Source organism: Petaurus breviceps, unplaced genomic scaffold (assembly GCF_028583685.1).
Source record: "Petaurus breviceps papuanus isolate PSGF00001 unplaced genomic scaffold, PetGlider_PUasm1.0 175, whole genome shotgun sequence".
Classification (NCBI taxonomy): Eukaryota; Metazoa; Chordata; class Mammalia; order Diprotodontia; family Petauridae; genus Petaurus; species Petaurus breviceps.
In genome coordinates this window covers 27,333,283-27,358,238 of record NW_027185764.1, presented here as the reverse complement: position 1 = coordinate 27,358,238, position 24,956 = coordinate 27,333,283, and the positions used below count along the sequence as shown (strand labels likewise).

At 36.9% G+C, this 24,956-nt stretch overlaps 1 protein-coding gene across 1 annotated transcript; it reads left to right on the top strand.

Moving 5' to 3' along the window:
- Positions 1-33: 33 nt before the first annotated feature.
- Positions 34-24,956, top strand: UTP15 (UTP15 small subunit processome component). Its single transcript, XM_069084957.1, has 13 exons — positions 34-228; positions 2,555-2,738; positions 4,287-4,379; positions 4,498-4,682; positions 6,490-6,668; positions 7,840-7,965; positions 9,512-9,647; positions 15,600-15,684; positions 17,286-17,435; positions 18,188-18,289; positions 18,459-18,592; positions 19,223-19,281; positions 19,704-24,956. The coding sequence occupies exons 2-13, from the start codon at positions 2,649-2,651 to the stop codon at positions 19,934-19,936; spliced, it is 1,572 nt and encodes a 523-aa protein (XP_068941058.1). The 5' UTR covers positions 34-228; positions 2,555-2,648; the 3' UTR covers positions 19,937-24,956.

Here is a 24,956-nt window from a genome sequence, read left to right as displayed (position 1 = left end):
TCAGTCTGGCGGCGCCGGGTCGCGGATGACGCGATATTGTGCGACGGGGCCCGGAAGAAGACCGGCCGCTAGATGAAGACTCGTGGGTCCAGACTACACGTGAATCCCAGGGACTGAACCCTGGTTCGGACGCATGGTGTCTTGACTAGCCAAAGCAGCGGAGAGTGGCCGCCGAAGGACTCAGAGAGGCTCCCCCTGCGAGCAGAAGCGCCGCAGGCTCCGGGGGAGGTAAGGGAAGAGGCCTCCATTGGAAGCCGGGTGCTTGCCCCTCGCCCAGCGCTCTGTGGCGAGCTCCCCGGCCGGTGACCTGGGTCTCTGCGGGAGCACCCGCACCGTCTACGGCCTCGTGGGGTGACAGGCGCCCGGTTGGGGCAGGGGAGACAGTCTGGGGCCAGGCTTCTCCCGACACCGTTAGTGCTGTTGACAGGGACTTGTAGCCCTTGCGCTTCATCGCCTCGGACAAGCTGGGAGGCTTGCTTAATTAACTAATCAATTAGAGCTGGAGCACTTCGCCTTTTGTGTGCCTAGAATCATGTTTTTAAATTCATTAAATTATATGATTACAAAAGAAAACGATTCTTGAAACACACCCATCTGTCTGTATACACATATGCATATTATATTTACACATATGTGTGTATATGCATACCCTCAAACCCCTCTCCCCCTTCCCGAGTTCACAGACCCCAGCTTACCTGAGCTAGACTTTTAAACCCTCTTCTGAATCTCGATCCTCTGCCTCTGGCGTCTTCCGTGTTGTGTAAATGCATCGTCTTCATCATGGAAAACTTCCGCTTGGACTTTAAACCTCTCAAGTCCTTAACCAAATTTGTGGCCAGGCTCTCACTGGAGGAGAAGTGAAAGGAGAAATGATATGAGAGTTCTCAGAAAGGATCTAAGAATTTTGTCTTCAGAAATCATTTTATGTGTTCTTTTGCTTTTTTCCAAAATTAACCTTAGATTTTTAAAACGTCAGTGTTGTGAAGTTCAAACATATCTCCTTATATAGGACATTTTTTCTAAAATTATCGTGTAATGCAAGTGTTTTTTTGATTCGTTTTGATCTCATGAGATATATTCGAAAAATGGGATTTATTCGTTATGACATTTGCTCATACAGCAAATTCTCTTATTTGGTGCTTTTTAAATATTGTCACTTTCTCTGATATGGCTATGCAAATATACTTTTACTCCAACAATGTCTCTATATTAAAATATAGGGAACCTACTAAATTATTGTATCCACTTTATAGGTGATCAGTACTGTATACAGTCATTGGCTTACAGTCATTGACTTAATGGTTCTCGTTAATATAAACTTGGAAAAGAGGAAAGTATTTTCCATTATAACCTATGACTGAATTGGAGTGACCCTTTTCATGCATTTTTTTGGTTTGTTTTTAAAGGTCACACACCTGTGATTTCTTTAATATGAGGAGTACTCACTGAGGAAACTTCTTCTGCTAATGCAAATCTGTCACTGGTTTACAACTTGGAGATTGTAGACACTGAAAGGTTGTGTGACTTCTCCAGTGTCCTACAGTCAGTATGTCAGAGGCCCCATCACTAATTCTTTAAGCTTATGCTTAAAATAAAAATTTTAAGAAGGGAATCTTCCTAATACAATATTTTAATGCAGTTGTAGAAACAGTAAGACCTAAATTTTCTATCTACACACTGCTTTGTTATCTTGGGCATATCACTTTTGGTTCCATTTACCTCATCCATAAGACGGAGATAAATATAGCACCTGACTCACAAGGTTGTTGTGAAGATCAAATGAGAAAATGCACTTTGTAAAGCTTAAGGCATCATAGAAATAATTATTACTAGTTTAAGAGGAAAAAAAGCCTTCCATAATGGAATATTAGTTTTGTTGTGTAGGTATCTTATCTAAATTAATTGCTGACACTTGAATCAGTTTTATGGGATATATCGCACACTATAGGCAATTGTTACAAGGTTAGATCATGAATTAAATAATATTAGGGCCTTTCCAAAGCTGTTTAAGGATGCTTTTATTGGATAGATGGCTGAATAATCTTTTTAAAATATCCTTCTGTCTGGATTCCCCAGTCCTTGATCTGTATTGTTAGATCATTAGAAAGCAAATTTCCTGCAGTGTTTTATTTGAGCCTCTTGAAGAAATTCTTTACTGAGTTTTGATTTATTGTTGTACCCTCTTCCTTCATAGAGCACGCTTTAGCAGCATTTCTTTATCTTTTATAAGATCATGTTTAAAACTTTATGTCTTCTCTACAAGTGTACATTTCCAGGTTACAGAAAACAAAAATTCTGCTACCTCAATGTTGTTTGTTTTGCCTTAGCTGCCAGAAAACAGATTCAAATTTATTGAAAAGAGTAAACTTCCAAACTCAGGTGCCAGAAAATAATGATGCTACCTTTGGTTGGTTTCTTATATTTGGTACTCAAATGACTCCTTTACACGATTTAATTATGTAAGCTGCCCCAAAGTCTTTTGAAAGTAGTAATGGAACAAATTTTAAATATATATTCGTGTCTTTGTATAAAAATTGTATTTACTGTTTTTCAGATTAAAGAAGGGGACATTAAGAATATTAAAGGATACTACTTTAATACCTAAGTAGCACCCTTTTTAGTGGGTAATAGTTCAGCTGTAAAGAATAATGGCTGGTTATAAGCCTGTTATTATTCAGACTTTTCCCAAACTTGGTGAGAAAATAACTCAAGATACATTGTATTGGAAAAACTACAAGGTAAGAACCTAAGATAATGAGTAGAAAGTAATTTTTCATTTATATTAATTATTCTAGTACACAGCTTAATTTGTTTTGATTTTGTATACCAAATTATAGTCTAAATAATCTAAAAATTTGAAAACAACTCAGAAATTAATTTAGCAAATGACTTGAAGATTAGATTTGATTGTCTGTTCTTATTTCTGAATATTTTGTGTCAGTTGTTCAATGAATTCTTTCCCTACTTGTTAAACCATAGTTTCTTTGCTTTTTCTCATTATAATATAAAACATGCATGATTTTTAAAAATTAGTTTTTGATCAGTCTTAAAGATTTCTGTACAAACAAAGCCAATGTAACCAAGATTAAGAGGGAAGTTGGAAAATGGGAAAGAATTTTTACAACCAATGTCTCTGATAAAGGCCTCATTTCTAAAATATACAGAGAATTGAGTCAAATCTATAAGAATACAAGTCATTTCCCAATTGATAAATGGTCAAAGGATATGAACAGACAGTTCTCAGAGGAAGAAATTAAAGATCTCTATAAGCATATGAAAAAATGCTCTAAACCACTATTGATTAGAGAAATGCAAATCAGAACAGCTCTGAGGTACCACATCTCACTGGTCAGATTGGCTAAGATGACAAAACAGGAAAATGATAAATGCTGGAGAAATTGGGACACTAATACATTGCTGGTTGTGAACTGATCCAACCATTCTGGAGAGCAATCTGGAACTATGCCCAAAGGGCTATAAATAATTTCGTATCCTTTGACCCAGCAATACCACTTCTAGGGTTGTATCCCAAAGAGATCACAGAAGCGGGAGGAAGACCCATATGTACAAAAATATAGCAGTTCTTTTTGTGGTGGCAAAGAATTAGAAATTAGGGGATGCCCATCAATTGGGAAATGGCTGAACAAGTTATAGTATATGAATGTAATGGAATACTATTGTACCATAAGAAACGAGGAGCAGATGGACTTCATATCTCCATGGAGAGGCTTATATGAACTGATGCTTAGTGAGAAGAGCAGAACCAGGAAAGATTTGTATACCATTACAGATACAACATATGTGTGATGACCAACTTTAATAGACTGGACTTTTCTCAGAAATGCAGGGCTATAAGTAAACTCCAAAAGACTCATGATGAAGAAAGATGTCTACATTCAGAGAAAGAACTAGAAAGAACAGAGAGAGTTTGAATGCAGATTGAAGCAAATTACCTGCTGTCTTTCTCTGTCTTGTTTGGTTTAGTTTCCTCTTTCCCACTGTTCATTCCGTCTGATACAATGTGAAAGTATTTGCACATCCTATACCTGATTGTATACCACCATGGCGGGGGGAAGGGAGGGGGAGAAAATTTGAAACTCAAAGAGCTGGGGAACTGAATCTTGTAAACTGAAAAGTAAACAAACAAATGAATAAAGACAAAAAAAGAGATTTCTTTATAAGATGAAGCACACGACTAGTTCTTAGAAATTATTTGTAAGAAATGTATTCAGATATTAATCCACTAATGCTAAAAGTATTCTTATCTGACATTGTTTTTCATTCAGACTCCTGTTCAGATAAAAGAGTTTGGTGCAGTGACAAAAATAGACTTTTCTCCAGAGCCTCCATATAATTATGCTGTCACAGCTTCTTCAAGGGTAAGACTTAATATCATCAAGTCTGGTTTTACATGGTTTATCTTTAATTTTTATTCATGTACTCTGGTGGAAAAAAATTCATGAAACTCTTTTGGTATATCTTTGTTATTTGTTATAGATTCATATTTATGGCCGATACTCCCAAGAACCAATAAAAACCTTTTCCCGCTTCAAGGACACTGCATACTGTGCTACATATCGACAAGATGGTAGGCTACTTGTTGCTGGAAGTGAAGATGGTGCTGTCCAACTCTTTGATGTGACTGGAAGGGCACCACTCAGACAATTTGATGGCCATTCAAAGTAAGAATTGCATCTGACTTCCACTGGCACATTTTTTCAGTCTTACTTTCTGATCTATCCTTGAAGAAACAGATGGGTCCTGTGTTGTTTAGGTGTTGTGTAAAGTAGGTTTAGGTGTTGTGTAAAAGCCCCAGTACCATGTTTTGAGGGTAGCCTCAGAGTAGGTTGAACTTTTGAGAAGGCATTTAGGAAAGTCTAAGTAGGCGGGCATGTAGGCCAGTGAGAAGTAGCTGAGTGGATCTCTGTTAGAAATGAACTATGTCAAAAAATTGTTTTTCCTTTTTTCTCGGTTCTATTGAAATTTTGTTTCTGATGAACTGCTTGATAAGATACAGTTTTATCTGCTAATTGCAAGCTTTTTATTAAAATTCAGCAAAAATATACTGTATCTATAGAGTGCCACAACCATTGTTAGGTGTTAAAGGGGATAGAGTTCAGATAAGACCTGGTCCCTGTGCTTGTGGGGTTATTGGTCTAGTAGAGGGATAAGATGAAAACACAGATGATTTAAGCACATTAATACAATTTAAAGCAAAGTTCTCTCTGAGGTCTGAAGGGGAAAATCATCACTTATCATGAAGATCTGGACTTGCAGGAGATGGTGGTATTCATGCTTACTGTAAGAATGGAGAGGAGTCCATAGACAGAATGTGGACATTGGAGGCACAAAGAATTTCATCTGCACAGAATTGGGAAGTTTCAAAGAAGAAAATCCCAGTTTTAAGCAGAAAGAAAAGGAATAGGAGAAGGCTAGTACCCAGTGATGATGGGATTTGAATGCCACGTGAGAAAGAGTGAATTTAATTCATTAGTTGGGAAGGGAGAACAAATGAAGTGTTTTGGACCATACCTATATGGAGGAAAAATTATTCTAACAGTGGCATGAAGGATCAAAAGTACAGAGACCTGTTAGGTGCTGGTGCAGTAATCCAGATAAGTGACTGACTACTAATGAAGTAAATATTTAAGATTAAATTAATATAATAGAGCCTGAATTGAAGATATTGAATAAAATGTGAACTACCTTTTTCTATTAGGTCTGTTGAAGTTTACACAGATGCAAAAGTATATTATTTCTTCTTGTTTTTGGAACTCTCTCCACACCATGGAAGTAGAGGGCAACCTATCTTTGCCCTAAAATGTAATTGGTCCTTAGTTGTATGAGGCACATAGAAAGTGGCAGCTACAGAACTTGGACCCAGGCCTTCTTGACATCAAGCCCAGCACTGTAGGCTTTTATCCATGCTGCTTCTACCTGTGGAAATGTATGCATATATCATTAGGGCAACAGTGTCCCCAGAGGTCCACACTTCTACCTACTAAAACCTCAGATTTTTCACAGTGCTTTGGCTGAACCTCTCCTTAGACTTTGTGCTCCCTTCTATGATAGGTTATTTGTGTGAATGTCTTTCCTCCCTATTAGATTGCAAACTTCTACAATATAGATCTGTATTGTTTCTCTGTATACAAGCTTCCAGCAGAGTTTCTTGCAGGTGGTAAGTACTTAATAAATGTTTGTTGAACTGAATTAAGCTAGCATTTTACTGATATTTCTTCATTAATCTCTTGTTCTGTGACAGCCTAACCATGATGTGGAAATTTAAAATATCTAAACTGAATTGGGGCAAACAAGCATTTTGGCAGCCTTCACTTTCTTTTCCTCAGTTCTCACCCCATGACATCCTCACCTCTAGTCATCCACTCAAGTTTTTTACTATTTTTAGTAGAGACTGCAAATTGACCTTGTTAGAATATTCCAGAAATAAAATACCTGCTATAATCTCATGCTTTATTTCTTATCTTTCAGAGCCGTTCATATGGTAGATTTTACAGCTGACAAATATCGCATCCTTTCTGGAGCAGATGATTATACAACTAAATTATGGGACATCCCAAATGCCACTGAAATTTTGTCCTTTAGTGAGCATACAGATTATGTGAGATGCGGTTGTGCTAGCAAACTTAATGCAGATCTCCTTGTAACAGGTTAGCTTCATGTTTTTCTGAGGCCGAAGATTTGACAGCTGTGCCCTCTTTGCTCTTTGGGGGAGGGGGAATTTTTCCACTTTCATAATGGAATTAGGTTTGTTTCCTCTCCTTTTTTCCTTTTTACATATTATCCGTTGCTCTTAAACACACACACACACACACACACACACACACACACACACACACACACACACACACCCATATTATTTGCTTTGGAGCCATTATGGTACAAAGGACCCCTTTGGGCTTTAGTTTCTTCATCTGTTAATTAAGGAGATTTATAGATAGATGATCACTGAGGTCCCTTGTAGCTGAAAGTCTATAGTAAACCTATAATGATAAATGTGGACATGTGAGTAACAGACTCCCTTCAAAATTCTCAAGTCTGCTTGCCTTTTTTGTACCTCTTGTAAAGTAAATCAGTGTTATACCAAGTTCAATTACATTCATTCTTTTGTTGATATATTTTGTTTTGTGATGTTAGTCACCTAATGAACAACTCTTCTCCCATAGTACCTTGCTGTTGAATATGACTGCTTAATAGAGTTAATAGAGTTTACGGTAGTTTACTGATCTTTAGCAGAAAGGAAGGACAGGTGCTTTTTTAACATGGTAATTTAGGCAGGTTCATTTCAATTTATCAGGCTGTGTGGCTTCAGTGGTAGTTAAGGGTCACAGGGGGTGGAATTACATTTTTGTGGCTGCCTCTAACCAGGGCTTTATACCTTTGGTTGTTTAACAAACTGACATAGACTCTGAAGGCTGGAGCAATGGAAAATCAAGGAAAGGTAGACCTTGCTTAGGAAAGCATAATATATGTGCACATATGTAGAACATGAGAATTTGAGAGTTGGAGGCAACAGGTGGGATTATAGCATGCAACTCTCACTAGATACATGAGGAAGGGGAGCTTAGAGTGGGCAGGGGACTGGGCCCAAGGACATGTGGGCAGTTGTGAGCAGACCTAGGACTGGAACCCAGACCTGGCTCCAAAGCCTCCTTTCCCACTGTGCTGTCTTCGGTGCGCACTTAGTACTTGGCTTGGACACGCAAATGTCCTTGTGCTGTTAGCCATGCTTTTGGACTTTGTGAACTGAACTTTTGTGAATTGTTGTTTGTAGTTGTTTAAAGATAGCCAGTTTCAAAAAAGCATAAACTTATGTTTTAGGTTCATATGACCATAGTGTAAAAATGTTTGATGCCCGAGTGAAGAAAAGCGTGCTGACCGTGGAGCATGGACAGCCTGTGGAGAGCGTTCTGCTCTTCCCGTCTGGAGGCCTTCTGGTATCTGCAGGTATCGGTTTTCAAAAATTTTTTTAAAAAGAGGTTTAATATTGGTCTCTCATTATATACTTAGTATTTCCTTTCCAAATCGCAAGTGATCATTTGCCAGACAGTGTTTCCTTATTTCATTTGAGTAATTTGTCTTTGCATAACTTCTTTGGGTAGCTGAATACATATTTCAGGTTGATGAAAGAGTAGGGAGAATTGGACAGATGTTAAGGTGACATGAAAGGGCTATTTAAACATGAATTACCATTATTGTTATTATCTAATAAAGGGTTATTCTTGACCTTAAATTTTGAATTAAATACCTGAAACTTTTTATGAAGACCGTAGTTATATTTAAGAAGGGAAAATGCCTCCCGTATTGTCTTAGTGCTTTTGTATCTTTCTCCAGCTCAAAGGGATTGCTGCAGATTTTTGGTCAGAACCACAATTATGTCAGTCTCCAGCTTGATGACCCAGCTGGAAGCTGATGGTTTAGCAGGGCCAGGGAGACTGAGGAAATCCCAGCTCCCGAGACTGTGGTGTCAGCCTGGACAAGATCTACATGGAGTCTGGATAGAGAGTTTTGTTTTTGGTTTATCCAGCTAAACTTTTCAGCATAATGATGCAAAACTAAGGGCCTTTTTCTATTTAAGTTACAAAGTTAGTGTAGTCCTGAAATGCTGCAAACTTGTGTGCAGTGTATACATATGTTATAATGTAACAGTTGCTTTCCATAAGGAGAATTCCTATATTTGATAAGTAGAACCTAGAGCTTAATGCCGAGCAACCTAATGCTTAATAATATTTCATGTTCATATGGAGCTTTTAGGTTGAACATGTATTCTTCACAATGACTTCATTGAATAGGAAGTGCAAGTTGGACTATTCCTGTTTTACAGATAGGAAGAAAACTAAGCCCCAGAGAGCATGAATGATTTAAGATTATGGGATTTAGAGCAGGTTGGAGGCACTTTAGAGATTATCTGATAGAATCCCTGAGAAAGATGGAAGTCCAGAGTAGTAGTTGTGGAAGTTTCATAGTTATTAAATGTCCAGGTTACCAGAGTTTTGTCTGTTACATCATATGTACATCTTATCCCTGACTTCTCAGTCCAGGGTACTCCCTCCCCCCCGCCCCAATAAAAATTCCCCTGAAATTTTTCCCTCTCTTCTCTTTGTTGTGCTTCTGTGGAACAAATGCTTGAAATTAAGATTTCTAGAGAAGGCCTCAGGTTGCTTGCTTACTGAAAAAGAGATCCATATGCAATCTGGGTTCCTATGCTCATAATTTTGATAAGGTGTGTTTTCATTAAGTTAGTAGTATTTCACAGTTTGCATAAAAATAAAAGAAATTTTCGACACAAACAGAAGGTCTTATAGAATTCATTTTTTTCTTAAGTTTATGGTTTTCATAACAAGTTTCAAGTAATTTGTTTTTCAAACAAGTAGGTTTTGAAATTGAAGGTCAAGAATAGTACTTCCTTGGTTAATAACAGTAAGGGTGATTTATGTTTCTAAAACACTTTTGTGTCTCAAATTAACATATATTTGGTTCTTCTTTTTACCAGGAGGTCGCTATGTTAAGGTCTGGGATATTCTAAAAGGTGGTCAGTTGTTAGTATCCCTGAGAAATCATCACAAAACTGTCACATGCTTATGTCTAAGCAGCTCTGGACAAAGACTGCTCTCTGGATCACTAGACAGGTCAGTATCTTAATTTAGTTAGAGACTTGGCTTTATCTTGAATTAAGAGAAATATTGCTTGGAGATGAATATATAAGTCTCAACTGCTTAATAAAGTAGATATGCTTCTCCCCCTCAAAGTTGGCTGTAAAGTGAATTAGTTAAAAAAAAATTTTGGCTCGCTGATTCCCATTTCCAAAAATTCAATTTGTTGTGTTATTTTTAATATTTGAATTGTGTATAATGCTTTGTAGTTTCCAAGGTGCTTTCCTTACAAATGTAGGTTAGGTTGGGCAAGTGGTTTCATCCCTATTTCACAGATACGGAGACTGAGGCTTAAAGAGGCCAAATTACTTAGACCAGATTATAGGTAAAAAGGATGTGAACTATTGGTTATCTGTATATAAGGAGTCTCAGAAGTCTTATTGCATTTGAAGCTTTAATAAGCTTTTAAAAAAGCTTAGTACTGCACTAAGACTTCTGATACACTCTGCATAGGAATACTGTAAATTTTGTGTTTTTCTTTTATGCCCCACAATTTTGCTGATCTCTTAAATGTTTTTTGGCTTTCCTTGGCTCTTGTTATTATCTATAAAAAATGATTATTTTAATATTATGGATAATTTTTTAAAATATTCACTTAATGCATTGTATTTGCTAAGATTTGATTTTGGATATTTATATTCAGTATATCATATAGTATATACTCATAGTATATTACTCAAGTAAAATCATAAATGAATTAGACTGATAATTTCTTTGGTTTTACTCTTGTTAGGTTTTGGCATTAAAACCTTATTCATCTCATGTAATCCTGTTCTGGTCTGCATTTTAAGGTAGATTATGTAATAGAAACTGGAAATTCAGAAAAATTCAAGTAATCTTAAAAACCAACAAAATATGAACAGTGGGAGCTTAATTTTTCATCATTGCTCACTTTTTTCTGACTGTGAAGACACGGTCTACTGTAGCAAGTTGGCTGAGGAAGCCCCTTCTCACCTTATATTTTATCTCTGATTGCTCAGAGAAATGCATACTCAGAGATTTGGGATAGAGAAGGATGAGAAAGTAGGTATATGGGCCAGTGATTGTTTTCTTGGTGTCACTTTTTTTAAAAAGTGCAGTTCATGGTTTTTGGGGGCAGTTTTTAAAGAATTTTTGGGATCTCTTAAAAATTGGTCTTAAGTACTTTTAAAATTGTCTTTTTTTCATCTATTTGGTCAAAGTCAGACACCCTTTTCAATTTCTTCTAAAGTGTTTGCTTCCTCTCCAGATACATTAGGTTCTGAAGTGTTGAGTCCAAATGTGGTTGCTTATCTGTTGTTGATAAGAATAGATCACTATAAAAAGGAACAACTTGAATATGTTATCTCATTTTTTTTAGTCCTTTCCTCCAGGAGATCCGACTCTGGCTCACAATAGGTCCTAGCCTAAGCCCGTTTTGGTTATTGTTTGGGCTCTGATGGTTCAGAGTGAGTGTAAATAGTGATTGTGTTTCTGTTTGGGCCAGAAACCCTGAGGGTCTTCCCCTTCCCTATTAATTTTTTTTTTGACTAGGTAAAAGAGGCTGACTTGGGAAAGACCTTAACTTTAAAAGCCAAGATCTCCCACTGCATCCAGAGCCATCTCCATTCATCCTGATCTGTATCTTGCCACTGGACCCAAATGACTCAGAGTGAGGCTGGTGACTGTGCACAGCTTTCCCTCACTTAAATACAATTCACTTTCAAATCATGACATCACCTTTCTGATGTCATAGTCCTCTTTGAGAATGAAGGACAAATAACAGCAACATTGAAGCACAGAGGGGACTGTGGGTTCTCCAAGGTTATGTCAGCAGAGCAACAAGGTCTGATAGGTTCCTTCAGGTTACAAAGTGAGATCTCAGTAGCAGAGTGCTGTTTGAAGACTTGCTTTGACAAGTTTGGAGAGGATCCTAGAATTCCCCATGGGTGATGAATTCTTTAGCCATTGCAACCCATAAAGCAAAGAAGATTACAAAAAAGCCCTTGGTCCAGTGTGACCCCTTTTTTCCTGCTTTGACAGTAGGAGTACAGGGATCAGAAAGTAATAAGAATTACAGTTTTTCAATCACTTAACAGATGTTAATTCTTGGTAGTCTAAATGTGAAATGTGTCTCTGGAGGACGTACTACTGGAGGCGCTGAATCATTAATCTTGACGTTCTCGGTAGTTAAAAGGACCAAAAGAGCCTAGAAACAACTTAGCCAGAAAACACTTGTTTTTGCCAAAGCAGAGAGTAATGGCAGCCAAGGGTAACACTGGCTTAGGATATAAACTGGTTTGTAAAATCTTACAGAGTGGAATGGTGGAAACTTATGAGCAACATCACATAAAAGAGCAAGGAGAAGTGGAGGAAAACAGGTTTTACATAATGCTTGGTGAGAAACCTAGAAGAACAAGGGTAACAGATGGAAAACAGAAAAGGTCTGTCAGGCTTTCTACAACACACTTCCCTTCATCAGTGTCAGTGAATTTTTCCACATTTGAACTGTTAACATCACAATCTCCAGGATGATGTATGAAGGCATAGAAGTAATACTAAAGAAAATAATGAAAAAAAAAATAAATAAAAAAAGATGAAACCAAGTATACACAGAGGGTCCCTCTTGGAGGCAGTGCTGTTTTCAGGGTGATGAGGAATTAACTTTCAAGGTCTCTGAAAGAGGAGATAATACTAAATCCTTGGGAAAAGATTCAGATTTTACTGCTCCAAAAAACTAAACTTGGGTGCTTATTTTCTTATATCTGTAATTCAAGGACTTGTTTGATGAAAGTATGTAAAAAGAGCAGGCGACATTTGCAAAGTGTGTTCTACAGCAGAATAATAATGTTGCAGTCAGTCACAACTGATGGAAAGGTATAACAAATGTAAGATCTCACTTTACATTTTGTTGACTATAAAAAAAATTTGATGTAGTAGAACACAATTTTCTCCTTGCTCTCTCCAATGCCTATCTTAAAGTCATATAAAACTGAAAAATAAAATAACAGGGAACTTTTTTATTTATTTTAAGTTTTTTTTGGAGGGCACTTGGGGTTAAGTGACTTGCCCAAGGTCACACAGCTAGTTTTTTGTGTTAAGTGTCTGAGACTGGATTTGAACTCTGGTCCTCCTGACTCAAGGGCCGGTGCTCTATTCACTGTGCCACCTAGCCACCCCCAGGGAACTTTATACAACCAAATGATTACAAATATTGAGGCAAGGTGTAAATCAGAGACATGATTGCTGGAGGTGTTTGCCCTGTGTATGTCCTGGAGGATGTCCAGCACAGAATCTCTATAGAAGAGTGATTCTCTATAGAAGACGAATGTATTCCTCTTGGTGTTTCCATTTGCGAATACTGTTCAGGTTGTGTCATTCCCACACATTGCAGAACCTTCTAAATAAGCATAGTCACTCAGACCTTTTCCCTTAATTTTCCATATAGGAAAAAAGTGAATGATGTAGACCCACTGTCTCTAGATCTCGTAAACATTTGGATAGATGTTCTGTAAAGCTCTACATGTATCTTGGACACTACAGAGAAATAGTGGGCTCAGAATTGAATAGGAAATAAAGCCTAATTGTATATGGGAGATTGCATAGTGCCATCAGTGACCCCAGTCTTCCCTCTGAAACAAAAAACCCTTCTTTTTAACACCAGTATTCTTCCATGGCTGCTGTGTGACAGCGAATGGGGGACCAATGTAATCCAGAAGGATATGGCAGTTGTGCCAAAGGGTAGTGGAATGATGCATGGTAGATATAAGTAGATGCCAGCGTCTTGACAGCAAAGAGTTGTGCCAAGAGAATTGGCTTGAATATCAGAAAAATGGTCTGGGAATAGTAGTAAGAGGCTGGGATATCTGATGGCCAGTGCCATTGTGTGCTACATTAGGGCCCATACTTTTCAAGAGAGGTTTCTTCCAGTTCTAAAGCTGTGAACTCGTGATATGACAGTTACATATGAGTGGAGGTCCCATGTAATGTTTTCAGGAGTATAAGAAGGCATGAATGGATGGGTTATATAGTTGGCACCACTAGAAAGAATTATACCCACATCACCAAGATCATCTGTTCATTGAACTCCTTTTCCCTTTGTTAAGATTTGCTTCATCTTTTAAACTCTTTTGTACTTTCTTTTTTTCTTCTTGTTCCTTTGCTTTCATATCTGCAGTGCAAATTATGGTGTTCTTTGGACCATGAGCCATGGAACATTTTTAGTAGATTGTTTCAGTTTCTTTAGTTCTTGAAATATGCACCAGTTTTCAGAAACAAATCAGTTTTCCCAATGAGTATTTCCAGTGATAAATGCATTTCTATGAACTTTTCTTCTCTATCATCCAGGAAACAGAGTTGGCTTTTTAAAGTGTTATCACTCTTTTGTAGCTTATTAAATCTTGTCATCTTGAAAGTTTAAGATCTTGACAAGTAAATGACTGAGCCTTTGAGGATCATTTTTGCTAGGAATCCTATACTTTACCAAAACAATTTTTTTTCTTTAATCTCAGAAAGTTTTCTTTATTCTTATTTTAGTTTTCATCTTAACTGAAATTAGAACAGTTCCTCTGGTAAAGTATTACTCTTAAGTATTCCTCTACAGCTTTTACAGATGTAGGGTCTATGTTCTCTTTTTGTAAGTATTATTATCAAACCAGTAAGTGTAAATTTGCTTGTCTTTATCTGAGTCTTCAGTTGGTGCTATAGTATGTAGCTTTTATTAATTATATCTGTTATTTTATTTAGATAAGTGAATTATTTTAAATCCCGTTGGCAGTTTTGGGAAGTCAGGGATAGAATCTCTCTTTATTCTCCTGTCTCCTCTATTATCCATCATACAAACTGTCCATAGTGGTTATGTTGGAAATTAATGAACAAACAAATAGAAGTTTTCTGTGAATGTTAAATTGGCAGTTTTAAACTGCCTTTACTAAAAACCTCCTGCTGGGCCTCCTCCATGTAGATAGCAAAGGCTTATTTCAAGAAATCCTAAATTTCTTTATCTTGTAAAACAAGAGAATTAAACTAGACAATCTTGGAGGTCTTTTAGTTCTAGATATTATGAATCTCATGATAAATAGCCGGTGGTAATTTTGCCAGCATTTATCTTCTTATTCCTATGCTTATGGTAAATTTTTTTAGCCGGTGCCTGGTTTCATAATATTGTTTGTTGCGTTTATCATTTAATACAGGCAAATTGCCAAAGTGTTGAAATGATTTAAGAAGAGGGGTGAATCTTTAGATCCCAGCCTGCAGTGCCATCTTGCTGTCTTGCAGTTTGACTTTGAACTGGGTGGTTTCAGTTTAGTTGGGTTTCAAAGTGAGGCACAGCCTGCAACAGAATTGCCTGTTGTTTTGTTCTGCTAATGGTTTTAACCTTGGAAACGTCCTTGTAATCTAGAGACATGCCAAAGATGATGGCATGTCAAAAAAAAAGTGCCAGTTTTAACAGCCAGGGTGGTTTGGTGGAAAGAAGGCTGGACTTGGAGCCAAGTGACCCAGGTTCTGGTGCTGCCTAGAGTTTGGATAGTTTTCTGGCTGTTACGCTGAGCAAGACTTCATTTTCCCCATCTGTAAAATGGTTGTAGTAACACTTGCACTGCCTAACTTAGAGAGTTGTGAGGAAAGCACTTTGATGGTTTTAAACAGTGATGCCAGTGTGAATTAGTTTTGCAACTAAAAACCAGATATAGTCATGTTAAAACAGAAGTCATTACTATAAGGACTATCTCCTTTGAAAGAGTGGCATTTAAAAGTGAATTAAGACCCATTTTTCATGGCCTGCAAATAAACATTTAATAAATTTGGGGAGCTCCATGATGAATCTTTTTACAATTCACGTAATGTCTTAATTTAGTTTTATAAATAGGTCTTTATGCTCATATGTTTGTTTTCTTAAACATTATTCATTGTGTACTTTAGGCTGCAAAGTCCTAAGAAGAGTTGTAACTAAGTGTCTCTTCTTACTAGGAAGGTGAAAGTGTACAGCACGACTTCGTACAAAGTAGTGCATAGTTTTGATTATGCAGCATCCATTTTAAGCCTGGCGTTGGCAGTAAGTATCTGTGCAGGGTTCCTTTGGGTATGTGTTTATTTCTTAAAGCTTTCCTTTAACCATCTTAGAAAGATTAGAAGAGGAATATTTTTTGGTTTGTAATTTACCCTGAAGAATTTCTTCTTGCCCAAAATGTTTGAGAGTTTCTAGAATGTATTTGTTGCTTTAAGTAATGATTTAATATAATGTAGTATGTGGGGCAACTAGTGGATAAAAGTTCTGGGCCTGAAGTCAGGAAGACTCATCTTTCTGAGTTCAAATCTGACCTCAGACACTTTCTAACTGTGTGACCCTGGACAAGTCACTTAATCCTATTTGCCTCAGTTTCCTCATCTGTCAAATGAGCTGGAGAAGGAAACGGCAAATCACTCCAGTTTCTTTGCCAAGAAAACCCCAGATGGAATCATGGAGAGTGGGACACAAATGGAATGACTCAACAGCAACATGGTTTAGTGTGTACCAAAATACCGGAGATGAGAACAAAAAAGAACAAGCTTTTTCAGCACATCCAGTCCAATGAACATTTATTAAGTACTTCCTGTGTGCACTTTGGTGCTATGCTAGGCACTGGGAATGCAAAGACACAGATGAAACAGTCCCCTTCCCTTGGTTTATGGTCTAGTGAGGAGAGAGAACATGTATGCCCACATTGCAACTATTACATAATAGATGCAAGGAGATTTTTGGAGAAAGGCATTATTAGTTGGGGGATCAGGAAAGTCTTTTTGAATAAAGGGAGATAGTATGAGAGGCTTAGAAGAGAAGGTATTGAACAGCTCCTATGCTAAGTCAGACAGAGAGATAATTAGGGAGGAGTGAAAACACTGCCTTGCTGTAGTGGGGGTCTAGTCCGGATGAGATGAATACGTGGTAGATCCAGTCAGTGTGGTTATATGGCTTTGTCTAGCTCTGTTTGGTAGCACATAGGTAGGAGCAGAAGAGGTGGAGGGTGGAAGTTATACAGGGTCAAGGTTTGGCATGCCTTGAGCAGCAGTAAGACAGGAGGACAAGGGTTTCAAGAGTAGAGGGAAGGGTAGTGTTGGCCTGCTCATCCAAAGGGTTATGATTAGGAAGTGTGGGAGGTGAAGTCACCTGAGGAGGGGCGGGTGCCGGGAAAGTTCTGAAAGCTAGAGGGATTGAAGGCCACCATTAGGACAGAATGATTTTAGGAGAAATGAGTCATCTGTGATCTGGATCTTAGGATCCCTTTGGAAAGACTGTAGGAAAGTAGAGCTTTTTCTGGAGTCAAGGCCAACTGTGAGGATTTAAGAAGAGTTGGTAGTTCGGAGGAGAAATGCAGATGTTTTAAGAAAATGTTGTTAATTCTGTATTCATGTATCTTAGAATTTTTTAGTGAAGCTGTATGAGTGAATATAATCCATGTGTTTTAATACAAAGGTTATATAGTAAAGTGTAGTAACATGATGTTACCAGTCTTTTCTCCTCTCTGGGTTTATATTTTTGCTCACCCTAATGATCTAGCAATATAATAAGCAGCAGTAAATAACCCTTTAAAGCCTAGTTAAGATAAAAAGGGAGTATTGTTACAAAATAGTATTACAGTTGACTAGTACTTACCAACATTTAAAAATTCATTTCAGCGTGAAGATGAGACTATAGTTGTAGGAATGACTAATGGAGTGCTAAATGTTAAACATCGGAAACCTGAAACAAAGAAGGATCCTTTTCCAAGGAGACGAAGACCTGCATACAGAACCTTTGTTAGGGGAAAAAATTACATGAAAAAACAGGTATTTCAGAGGGGGAGAATAGAATAAATCCTTAATTTCTTTCTTTTCTTTCAAACTATATCTCATAGGGGACAGCTAGGTGGCACAGTGAAGGGAGCACCGGCCCTGGAGTCAGGAGGACCTGAGTTCAAATTTGGCCTCAGACACTTAACACACTTACTAGCCATGTGACTTTGGGCAAATCACTTAACCCCAGTTGCCTTCCTCCCCTCCAAAAAAAAAATACACACACACATACACACCCACCTCATTAAGGAATGTCCACACACACACACACACACACACACACACACACACACACATATACACACACACCCCTCATTAAGGAATGTCCAAACCAGTCCCTAAAGAAAGTTATTAGAACTCATCAGTTCTTTAAATGACAAAATAAGCATGATAATGGGGATTTGATAAGAGGGGAGTACTTTTACAAGGTGTCCCAAGTAAAGAGGGTTGATATAATTTCTGCATAAGTTTATTTATTATATATGTGTATATTTACAACTTTATAATATAGTTATAACATAACTTCTTGGAATTCACTTTTTTGCGTATTGATTTAATCATTTTTTTTCCACTTTCATATACTTTATCTTGCAAGTATAATGGTACTTATAGTATGAGTATTTAAAAGTACTCCCTTCTTCCCTATCCCTTCCCTGCTCCTGTGGAAAGAGATCATGAAAAGATCACTTACAGAATGAAAAAAAAAAAGATTTTTATTTTTTCTTATTTAAAATTTGCCTTTCCAGGATGATGTTTTGGTCAGCAGACCATTAAAGACATACTTACAGACATATGACAGAGATCTGAAAAGCTTCCAGGTTTCCAAAGCTCTTGATAGAGTACTTCAGGTGAGTAACATCATTTTTTTCCTGTAATTGTTTTATTTGGGGTATAATTACCAGGATTCAAGAACACAGGAAAAAAGGCCTTTTAAAAAGGTTTTATAATTTTAATGATTTTGATCTTGGAGCTTACTGTATTGTCTACTTGGGTTGACTTTTTTCCATTTTATTTTAGCCCAGGTTTAGAGTCAAACAGCCAGAAGTTACAGTTGCTGTCATTCAGGAGTTAAATCGAAGAGGGACTCTTTCGAATGCTCTTGCAGGGAGAGATGAGAAACAACTTAGCATTATTCTTAGTTTCTTAATAAGGTATGCTTTGTAGTCCTAAAACAACAGTCTTTTGAAAATGAAAACCTTATTTCCAAATTAGAGAAATTGTTAAAAGAGTGAGGGACCATGATATGGTAGATAGAGAGTTGGCCTGAAAGCCAGGAACACCTGAATTCAAGTCCCACTTCTGACCCGTACTGCCTGGCTGAACCCTGGGTCAAATCATTTAATCCCTTACTGTTCTGGGCAACTCTGTTAAAGTCCTAAGGGGCAAAGAAGGTACCAACCTGCATTGGGAGAAGAAGTTTCTTCACCTGGAAGTTCCATATACCAGTGAAATCATGGGTCCACATCCCTGTCCCTTTTAGTAACTCACACTTCCATGCTGCTTCAAGCTTCACAAAATGCTTTCCTCACACCAGTCCCATAAGGTTGGTAGTAGAAGTATTAACTCTCCCGTCTATCCCCATTAAACAAATGAGGAAACTGAAGTGAAGAAATTAAACCACAGTCATATAGCTAGGAAGGGTTAAAGCCAGGGTTTGAACCTAACCAGGCCGCCTGACTTCAAATCTGTTGTGCTACAAACTGATATTTATAGAGAATTGGTGTAACAGGTGACAACTTGCTAACTTTTGGTTCTGATAAACCAATTTTTTTACTGTGTAGGCACCTGGCTGAGCCAAGATTTGCCCCTGTTTTGATCAATGTTGCTGAAATGGTTATTGGTAAGTTGTAAAGGTTTGGTTTTTTAGTGTTTTGTTTTTTTTAAGGTTTATAGTCATCAAATTTAAACAGTTTAACAGTTATGAAAATGCTAAAATTGAATTTAAAATTCAGATCATATATGATTATCAACTCAAATTTATCATAATCATAACTGACAGTTATGTAGCACTTTATTAAAAAGTTTTCATATATTATCTCATTTGATCTCTTGTGACAGACTTGGCTATAAAGTTAGATCATTATGCAAATTGTCCCTGTGCTTATGCCTTCAGACAGAAAAAGGATAAAGCAACTATTAAAAAGTAGCAAAACAAGTAGTTCTTTGTCATACACTTCAGTTTAAATTCTACCATCTATAAAAATACAAATTCCCTTATAGTAGTAAGGAAGTTCTAGTGACTACATTTTGTTTTCTTTCTAGACATATACCTACCTGTGATTGGACAGTCACCAGTCATTGACAAACAGTTTTTGGTGCTCCAAGAGCTTGTAGAAAAAGAGATTAGTTATCAAGGACAACTACTAGAAGCTTTGGGGATGATGGACATGCTTTTTGCTACCATGATAAGAAAAGAAAGCACTTCTGTATTCGACAGTAAATCCAATGGTGTTTCTAGGGAACAGGAGCAAGATACAAGCAGCATGCTTGTTTGAGGCCTTGGTTGGTCCATAACACCAACCTTAAAATGAACATTAGCCTATTCAGTATTGGGAAGAGAACTGTTTGGTGAGTGACGCCCTCTGGAAAAATTCATACAAGAAGAAACTCATCGAAACATATTTTTTAAGAGAGACTGAAATAGTGAAGTTTGCAGAATAAATATCTCCTTAAGATGTGATTTTTGATGAAGTAATTTTATTTCTGTATTTTAGATAATTCTATAAAATCTTCAGATTGGAGAATGATTTTGTTTCTCTGGCTCTTACTATACTGGGCACAGTCCATTTTAAATGTTCTTAGAATGAGCTGATATTTTGATTCAGCAAATATTATACGTTAGAATCTGGGAGGGGGAGAAGTATTTGGAGCAAGCCTACTGAATACCCCTTCCTCCAAACTGTTCTCTCTTGTATCCTCCCCCATTCCCCCCTAACTTTCTAGTAGGGCAAGATGGATTTCTATACCCCAGTGCGTGTATATCTTATTTCCCTGTGGCATGTAAAAAATAATTTCTTTTTAAACATTTGTTTTTAAAACTCTGAGTTCCAGATTTTTTCCCTTCTTCCCTGCTCACCCACCCTCACTGGGAAGATAAGCAATTCAATATAGGTTGTACATGGGTAGTTACACAAAACATTTCCATAGTAGTTAAATTGTGAAAGACTTAACTATATTTCCCTCCATCTTATCCTGCCCCCCACTTATTCTGTTTTCTCCTTTGACCCTGTCCCTTTTCAAAAGTGTTTGCTTCTAACTACCATCTCCCCCAGTCTACCCTCCCTTCTATCATCCCCCCTCTTATCCCCTTCCCCCCTGTTTTTCTGTAGGGTAAGATACCAAATTGAACACTCAAGGATTTTTCATCTTGTACACAGCAAAGCTGATTTCCTACTTTTCCAGTTCTAGAGAGGGCATTTGGTATCCTCAGTCCCTTACCAGACTAGTTGTCCCATGCCCTGAAGCTATTAGCTAATGGTGAAACTATAGTTTTCCTGGGACATTGGGATCTACACCAATCTTGCCTCAGCATAGAGGAAACTGTACTCTTTGCCAGTCCGTTTGAATGTCTTAACATTAAATGTCTAGAAATGATTACTTTTGTACCTGAATGTTTTATTAATTTTCCTAGGTAAGGAAATGCCATCAGAACCCTCAGCGGTTGGTTTATTCTTTTATAGTCGGGGATTTCCAACGTATCTAGTCCCTTTTCTTTAGTCTCAGAGAATAGTCTTTTGATATTCCTCTTCTGATAGCCTTCCAGATGCTTGAATCTTATTCATTTACCACTGTCTTTTTTTAGTGGGGGAGAGGTGGTTTTAGGGAGGGAGTTAAATAATACAGGTCCCTTTCATCCTTATAAAGCCTATCTTCTTTTTAAAATAGATATTTTATTAATGCTCTTTGTTTTTTATACACGATTCTCAATAACCATTCCTTACCTTAACAAAAAAGTAAGCAAAACAAACTCCTAGAAATTTTATCTGCTCCTCTAGTGTGTTTTTGATAACAGGCAAAGGGCACTGGAGAGGACAGTAGCCCCTGAGGTTCATCCCAGCTCTCCACTCTCACTTACAATTGGTCTGATCTTAAGCAAATCTCTTAATCTCCTCATCTGTTAATTGGTGAAAATGGGAAACTAAGATGAGATGACCTTTAAGGTCACTTTCCAGTCTTACCTCTATGTGTTAAATGTATTTCATCACAGAGTCATTGAATTTCATCTGAATTCTGGTGATTTTTATCATTTTCATTTACATTATTGTGAGATCGATATGTGTGGTGTTCTATTCTGCTTTTTTCTTTTGGTTCTTCACTGATTCATCAATCTCATTTTTTTGAATTCTTAATCATTTTTTAGAGCTAATTAATATTTTATTACATTCATATATCATAATTTACTTCCCAGTAGATAGATGCACCCATTTTCCATTTTTTTTTTTTTTTTGCTTCTGCAGAAAGTACTATTATGAATATTTTGGCATATGTGGGACCTGTGTTTTGACTTTCTTGGTTATAGATCTTATTTTGAAGCTCTTTAGTTATTTATTTTTGCTTTTGAATCCTTTTCCTTTTTATTTTTTCTTTGGTTTTTTTTTGTGAAGCCTTAAATATGTGTAGCTTTTATGAAAGATATATTCTTGCAAAACAATGTTAATTAACTCTTATGAGTAGAATTTTAGTTTTATGCTTTTTGAGATACTATTTTTATTTTAAATTTCTAACTCACCAGACCCTTAACCCCAACCTCTTACCCAACTTCAAGTATTTGTTCAGATATTCAGATGGATCTGTCATCTTACTGATATATGTGAGTTCACTCCAAAAAGGTAACTCACAACCCATATAAGCCTGTTTGTACTCTGCCACTTGTCCACAGAGCTTTCCATAAGTCACAGGAGATACCCCTAATGTGCTGGGGTTCTTGCTTGCTTGCTTCTAACATCCCAAGAGTACCAGTGAAGAGTGTTCTAGCTGTCCACCTGTCCTTCCTCGCCCTTGTTGCACGATCAGCCCATCTTATCATACTATACTTTGATATCTTTTTTTTTTATTCTTTTTCGAAGTTCCTAACATTGGCAATATGGTACAGTTTGCTCGACTTTATATGCGTCTCTCTGCTACCCTTTATGGGATATTCATTAGTTTTTTCCTTTGGAGGCTTGTATTCTGTGTCTTGCTTGCTGTATAGTAATACCAGTAGACTGTTAACATTAAAAACAAAGAACCTGAAATCAAAGAAAGAGGAAAAATACCTATAGGTACATAAATACTTAGAGGAACTCTTTTCATGGCAGGCCAAAATTGGAAACTAAGGTGCTATCCTATTGTGGAATGACTAAACATGAATGAAGCATACTATGCCATAAGAAATGGCAAAATGGAGTGTCAGAAGAAACCGAAAAGGCTTAACTGATGCAGAGTAAAGCGAGTAGAACTGGGAGGACAGTTTAATGACAGTGACAGAAATACAACTTTGAAAGATTTAAAAACTGATCAGTGATGGAGAGAAGTGTCTACATCCAGAGAAAGAACTGAGTTTGAATCCAGATTGAAGCAAACTACCAGCTCTCTTTCTTTTTCTTGTTTGGGTTTCCTCTTTCCCATTGTTCATTCCATCTGATACAATCCGTCTTTATAACCTCACTAATGTCTAATGTGAAAGAATTTTCAGATCCTATATTTGATTGTGTGCCACCATGGTGGGGGTGGGGGGGAGGGAGGGAGAGAAAATTTGAAACGCAAGGAATTGTGGAATTGAATCTTGTAAACTAAAAGTAAACAAACAAATTAATAAAGACCAAAAAAAAACCCCCCAAAACTGATCAATGACAAATTGAATCCAGAGGACTGAAGGTGCAGCATGTTCCTTACCACCTGCCAGAGAGATGATGAATTTACGCAGAGAGAGGTATATATTTTATGGCCAATATGGGAATAAATATTTGTAATTAATGTTTTTCTTTTTGCTTAGTTATGGATGGGGCAGTGGGAGGAACGGATTATAATTATTTTTTTAAATAGGAAAACAAAACAACAGGCCTTTGTTTTTATGGAAACTTGGGCTCATTAAAGAAAACTTTAAATTTCCTAATGGTAATTCAGCCCCTCTTTTTTTGTGTTTAACTCTGCATTCAGTTCATTAGCCATCTTTACTCTCTGCCTTAGATGTCCCAACAATGTCTATTTAAATACATATTGAAATTTAGTGATAAACATTGTTCATCTACTTGGTCTTTCTTGTGTGGATGTTTAAGCCTAACCCTTTTGAGTGATGATAGATTTCTCCCAAGAAACTCATTAATGTGGGGATTGATGCAATCAGTAGAGTGTCACTTGGCAATAACATCTGGACAATGTCACCATCCATAGGAGATCTATCTTCAACTTGGACTCTGCATGACATTTCTTCCATCATAGTATTAAATAACTTTGGCAAGCCTGTATCTTGTTTTATGTCTCACCTGATTTTTGTCAAAGAAATAACATGATTGTTTAAGTTGTATGTTAGTACAGTTAAGTTTTTCAAGGAATCAGGTGATTTTGATATGTGAATGGGAGACATTGTGTTGAGAAAGTCTGTGTTTTGCTCTCACAAATAAAATATTTTTTTCTTGATCAGCAGTAAGCACAGTGGAATATTTAATCCTCTTCATCATTCAGTCAGTTCTGAAACCGTAAAGATGTGATCTATTCACAAATACCATTTGTAAAAACTGTTTCCACTAATGCCTTTGTTGAGAATACCCTCAACTTTTATTTATAGCTCAGAGATTCTGTATATAGAGGAAGCATATAAGTTGGTAGTTTCTGATCTCTTGGTCATTTTTTTTTTTATAATTATGGTCTGAGTTTTCTTTGTTAGCTTCCATTCAGATATCTTGAATATTGATCCCTCAATCCCCTTCCAGTTGTTGGTCTCTTTAGTCCCATTTTTACCTTCTTCTTGATAAGTCCCTCAGACCTTGATATCAGGATCCTACTATGGCTGATGTAGAAGTCATAATTTTTATAGATTTCTTATGTTTTTATTCTTTGATTTTCATCCTTAAATATCTTTCAAATGACTGCTTAATTTGATGTTTTGCCAGACTTTCTTTAAACTTGTTTTACCCTCTACTACTTCTCTTTGCTTTATGAGATAATACTATTCATAGTTGTCCTTTGTAAGATTTTTGCTGACAAGTTTCTATTCTAACCTGGTATTATTTTTGGTAGCCATCTCCATCTGCTAATTAAGTCAGATGTTTGCAGACAAAGGCGCTTCCTGGACTCTTTCAGTCTTGTGGCAATTAATTTGCTTTTGATTTAACTTCTGGATAAAATTATTAAATTAATATCAGTTTAATTTCTGTTGTGCATTTCCTATTTTGATTCTTAATTACTTATTCAAGATTGAGTTGTTGAAATGTATTCCAAATCTTTTTTTTCTGTATTCTTTTATTAATTCTGATCTTAGCTCTGACATACCCCCACATTAATAACATCTGTCTATTAAAATATAACCTATTTTGT

What these genes read in the sequence shown, in the direction of transcription:
- UTP15 (XM_069084957.1), top strand. Translation starts at nt 2,649, where the DNA reads ATGGCTGGTTATAAGCCTGTTATTATTCAGACTTTTCCCAAACTTGGT. An exon ending in CTGTCACAGCTTCTTCAAGG is followed by an intron (nt 4,380 to 4,497) that starts GTAAGACTTAAT and finishes TATTTGTTATAG; the next exon opens with ATTCATATTTATGGCCGATA. An exon ending in AGGCCTTCTGGTATCTGCAG is followed by an intron (nt 7,966 to 9,511) that starts GTATCGGTTTTC and finishes TCTTTTTACCAG; the next exon opens with GAGGTCGCTATGTTAAGGTC.